General features: G+C 35.3%; 1 protein-coding gene across 1 annotated transcript; it reads right to left on the minus strand.

The window, feature by feature from the left end:
- Window positions 1-243: 243 nt before the first annotated feature.
- On the minus strand, window positions 244-3,097 carry LOC110868488 (universal stress protein PHOS34). The gene is made up of 4 exons (XM_022117661.2): window positions 2,853-3,097; window positions 2,067-2,176; window positions 1,337-1,455; window positions 244-420 (listed from the first exon to the last, which is right to left on the minus strand). Exons 1-4 carry the CDS (start codon window positions 3,001-3,003, stop codon window positions 330-332), a joined length of 471 nt encoding a protein of 156 aa, XP_021973353.1. The 5' UTR covers window positions 3,004-3,097; the 3' UTR covers window positions 244-329.
- Window positions 3,098-4,488: the final 1,391 nt, after the last annotated feature.

Below are 4,488 nucleotides of genomic sequence, written 5' to 3' on the forward strand. Positions count from 1 at the left end.
CTCTACAAGTTGACCATTATGGAAAAAGCTTCACAAGTTAACCATTATGGAATTTCTCATGCTAAACATGTAATACTCAACGCAAGAGTGTATTTAAGCCTAGACACGTTAACAACTAATGCGCCCACAACGCAACAGTGCATTCAAGGACAAGACGTCCACGACGCAACAATGTATCTAGGGACATTCCAAACCCTCAACTTATTATCCATCGATATACTATATGGCATACAAACAAGTTACTTGTAATAAAATGTGGAAACATTGATTCGGCTTTTTTATTGCATTCTAGACACTACAAAGTCAAAACCAAACACTGGCATAGGGGTTTACTTGGGGGATGATTTTGGTGGACGTACTATCAGAACCGGACATTTAGCATGATGCACACAATAGTCACTAACACTCCCCAAAAACGCCCTGCAAAATAAATAAACATATGATGATACAATTGTTTTCGAATATATCTAAGTTAAATAAATCTTGTTTAATTGTTTATAGAGTAAAATGCCAAAATGGTCCCGAGTTTAGGTTACTTTTGTTATTTCGGTCCAAAAATGAAACTTTTTGTATCTGAGTCCCTAAGGTTTTATTTTTGTCGCCATTTTCATCCAATTGGCCAACTAGATTAGAATTTTCTGTTAACTTCTCCTTTTTTGTCATTTTCCTCGTTTAATTAAAATATATTATGGCATAAAATGACGATTATATCCTTCATTTAAATGGGGAAACCGACAAAAATGGGAGAACTTAACAGAAAAGTCTAAGGGGCTGTTTGTCAACATCTGAATGGTTAAGTGCTAAACCGGTAAGAGGTCTGAACCATTAAGTGCTGAATCAGTAAGAGGTCTGAACCATTAAGAGACTATATAATGTTTAACCGTTCAAAGGCAAATGTCTGATTAATTCAGATTAAAGGTCTTAATCATTCAGACTCTATATAATGCTTAACTATTCAGAGGCAAATGTCTGAACCATTCTGACATCTGCTCATGAAACAAACAGTCTGAACCATTAAGTGTTGATTAATTCAGATTAAAGGTCTTAATCATTCAGACGCTATATAATGCTTAACTATTCAGAGGCAAATGTCTGAACCATTCTGACATCTGTTCGTGAAACAAACAGTCTGAACCATTAAGTGTTGAACCAGTAAGATGTCTGAACCATTAAAAGGTAAACAAACAGCCCCTAACTCAGTTTGCTAATTGAATGAAAATTGGCAACAAAAATGAAACTAAAGACCCTAATACAAAAAGTTTTATCTTTGGACTAAAATGACAAAAATGCCCTAAAACTCGGAGACCATTTATTTATGTTTATAATTGAAGTTTACCTTTTGATTTGTCCAAGGCCTCTACTTCCAACAACCAGGAGATCAGCATTCATGTCCTCTGAAGCATCGACTATCATTTCCTTTGGGTTTCCTCTTATTACCATCATTTCTGCTTTAATCTGCTTTTAATGCTAATTAACTACCAATATTTGTAATACACTTGCTACAACAAGGGGATTAGTGACCGAAGGTTGCGAGCAAAGCGAAGTTGCGACCCAAGTCAAAATGGTTGAATATTAGCGACTGTGATCAAAACAGTGTAAAAAAGGATGGTCGAAAAAATAGCGACCGCGACCAATACAGTCGCAAAATGATGAAAACTGCACCACAAACAATATAGTCGTCAAATGGTCGCTAACTTTGCAACACCAATCAACTATGATATATGTTTGCTGGTCAAGAATCTGAGACCGAAATGTATTTGATAAACGGGTTGCACCCAAAGCCTTTTTTGTTATAAAAGGGGTGGCACATTCGCTCACTAAAAGCTTGAATCGAGTTGATCTTAATCGAGATCAAACGTATGCAGAAGCCCTTCTAATAATTGAACTCAAACCCAAGCACAAATTTCTAGCTCCATTAGGCTCACAAGTATATATTTATTTTTAATTAATATATTTAAATAAATGATGATTATTACTATGTGTAAAATTAGTGTAAAATAAATAAATAAATAAATAAATAAATAAATAAATAAGGAATGTTATGGTATATATAAACGACGACTAACCATGTGTTGTTCGCATAGTTTCGTGGCACGTGAAATGACTTCAGATGCACTTTCTTCCTGTGCCTTCTTTACAGAATCTATCACTGAAGCTGCAGGTGTCGCAAATATAACTGTCCGTCGTGCATCATGAATTATTAAAAACATTTAGATCTTAAAAAAATTAATTAAGTGTGCATAAAATGATAAAAGTTTTAACTATAACGTGTTAAAACAAGGAAAAATAGCGAAAATATCTATTTTAACCGAGGAAATTAATAAAATAAATTTTACTTACGAAAATAGCGATCAACTTTTAACTTTTATTTCTGATTATTTTCAACTTTTATCTATAACGTGTTAAAACATGGAAAAAAAGAGCGAAAATATCACCGAGGAAATTAATAAATAAATTTTACTTACGAAAATAGCCGATTAAATTTTGAATTTTATTTCTAATAATTTCCACCAGTTACCGCCAAGATAAATGTGTCACGTCAAAATGATGGAATCTGTCTAGTGACGGATTCACAAATTTTTACGAGGCGCAATCAGGGACTTAGCCAAACTTTTAGGACAATCGGAATTTTGGCCTAAAATAACATAAAATTTTCTTTTCAGGGTGCTTCCTTTACATGTGGGTGCACCCCTAAATCCGCTACGCAGGTATTTTGAATCTGCTACACCAAATATCTAATCTTTTGTGCCAAAAGACACTCCTATCACGCAGGTAACTAAAAAAAGTTATTTGTTAATTTTCTTGATCAGTCAAAATGGATATTTTCTTAGTTTCCTCTTAAAAAACGTTACCGGCACCAGCGGGGACGGCGGTGTGAGGCTGGACATGAACGACCGTGATCGCGGCTGACCCCTCGATCTCCGGGAGATATAAGTGTTCAAGGGCCCATTGGAGAGCATACAAACTCCCTTCACTCTCATCTATTGATACCAATACTTTCATTATCGTCTCTTGTTTCTGTACTTGCACATGCACTAGCGGCGGCGGCTGCGGCTGACTTGATGTCTCCAGTTTCTTGTATCTTAGGTTCACAAGGTGCAAAGGTTTCCTTATTTAGCAACGTTGTTGGCTCAGAAATGATAATACACGTGGCATGGTGCATGATATTATTTTGACACGTCTTTTTTGTTCGTTCCACGTCTTCATTTTGAATCAACCGGCAATATGTATTTCTATATATTCAGGTGATGCTCTAAACCATTTTATTGAAATCCTTTTGGATAACAAGAGATTATATAACTGAAATTTATTTATTTTAATTTTAAAAAGATTAAGTTAGAATTGTGTATGACTAGTAAATTTCTCCATACGTTTGTGACTATCCAGACAATGTTACGTAGCTCAATCTCACCATAATCGATTCCGAGGAAAACTCGCTACATAAAGACCTGTTGCGATAAAACCTAGTTGGGATCAGATTCGAACTTGAGACCTCTGCTCTCAAAAACAAATCTTCACTTCTCTTATAAATTCTATATATTCTTAAAAGTAAATGTCGGTAGACTTACTTAAATATGGATAATAGAAAGAGTGAATTGCAAGGATTGTCCTTTATCTTTATACCCATTTGCAGGCGCTGTCCTTTATCTTTAAAATTGACGAGTTTTGTACTTTATGTTTTCAAATCATACACGTTTTGTCCTTTAGCCCTAACCCAGTTAGATTTTTATGTCAAATCTGGTCATGTGCAATGCACATGAGGGTAAAATTGTCTTTTCATCATGTTCTTCCCCAAACCAATCCCATTTCAAAACCTTAATAATAACTTTTTGAAAGAAATCTGTGCACATGAGGGTGAATCCAATGTGTGCAACGCACCAACCACCATCATCTCCACATGAATTCTAAAAACTTTTTGAAAGAAATCTGCTGTTAAACTACAAATTGGTACAAAAAAAAAAAACAATCAACTCAAAGTCAAATATAATCAACTATTAAACTCATCATGTTCAAGACAATCAAGAAAAAAAAACCTACAAACAATTCCACCCAAAAATCAATGAAAACTTACAAAATCAGAGAAGGTACCTTGTGGCCATTGAGGCAGAGTTGAAGGAAGATAAAAGGGTTTTGGTTCTTCAACCAATAAACAGTTCAATTCACCGTCTTTATCGCTGCAACAGAAGTCAAATCCGAACATCTTTGGTTCCTAATAACTTGGATTTGCTAATTGATTTGCAGATTAAGTGAAATTGGGTGATGAGTGGGTTGAATTTTGTATTTTGTTCTTCAAGTTCGGCCGTCGTAACAATGCCATTTTGAATCGGATATTGGTTCAAGTCCTGCCGCCGCCACAGATTTAGTTCTTCAAGTCCTGCCGCCGCCGCGGATTTAGTTGTTCAACTCCGGTCGTTGGAAGATTGTCATTTCTCCTAAAAACCCAAACCCTAGAGAGAGATATATATATGGTACCGGATGATAGTTCCA

Source organism: Helianthus annuus, chromosome 7 (genome assembly GCF_002127325.2).
Source record: "Helianthus annuus cultivar XRQ/B chromosome 7, HanXRQr2.0-SUNRISE, whole genome shotgun sequence".
Classification (NCBI taxonomy): domain Eukaryota; kingdom Viridiplantae; phylum Streptophyta; class Magnoliopsida; order Asterales; family Asteraceae; genus Helianthus; species Helianthus annuus.

Coding starts and splice junctions, on each gene's coding strand:
- LOC110868488 (XM_022117661.2), bottom strand. CDS start 3,003: ATGAAAGTATTGGTATCAATAGATGAGAGTGAAGGGAGTTTGTATGCT. Junction 2,177..2,852: donor CGCCGTCCCCGCTGGTGCCG/GTAACGTTTTTT, acceptor CACGACGGACAG/TTATATTTGCGACACCTGCA. Junction 1,456..2,066: donor AACTATGCGAACAACACATG/GTTAGTCGTCGT, acceptor CATTAAAAGCAG/ATTAAAGCAGAAATGATGGT.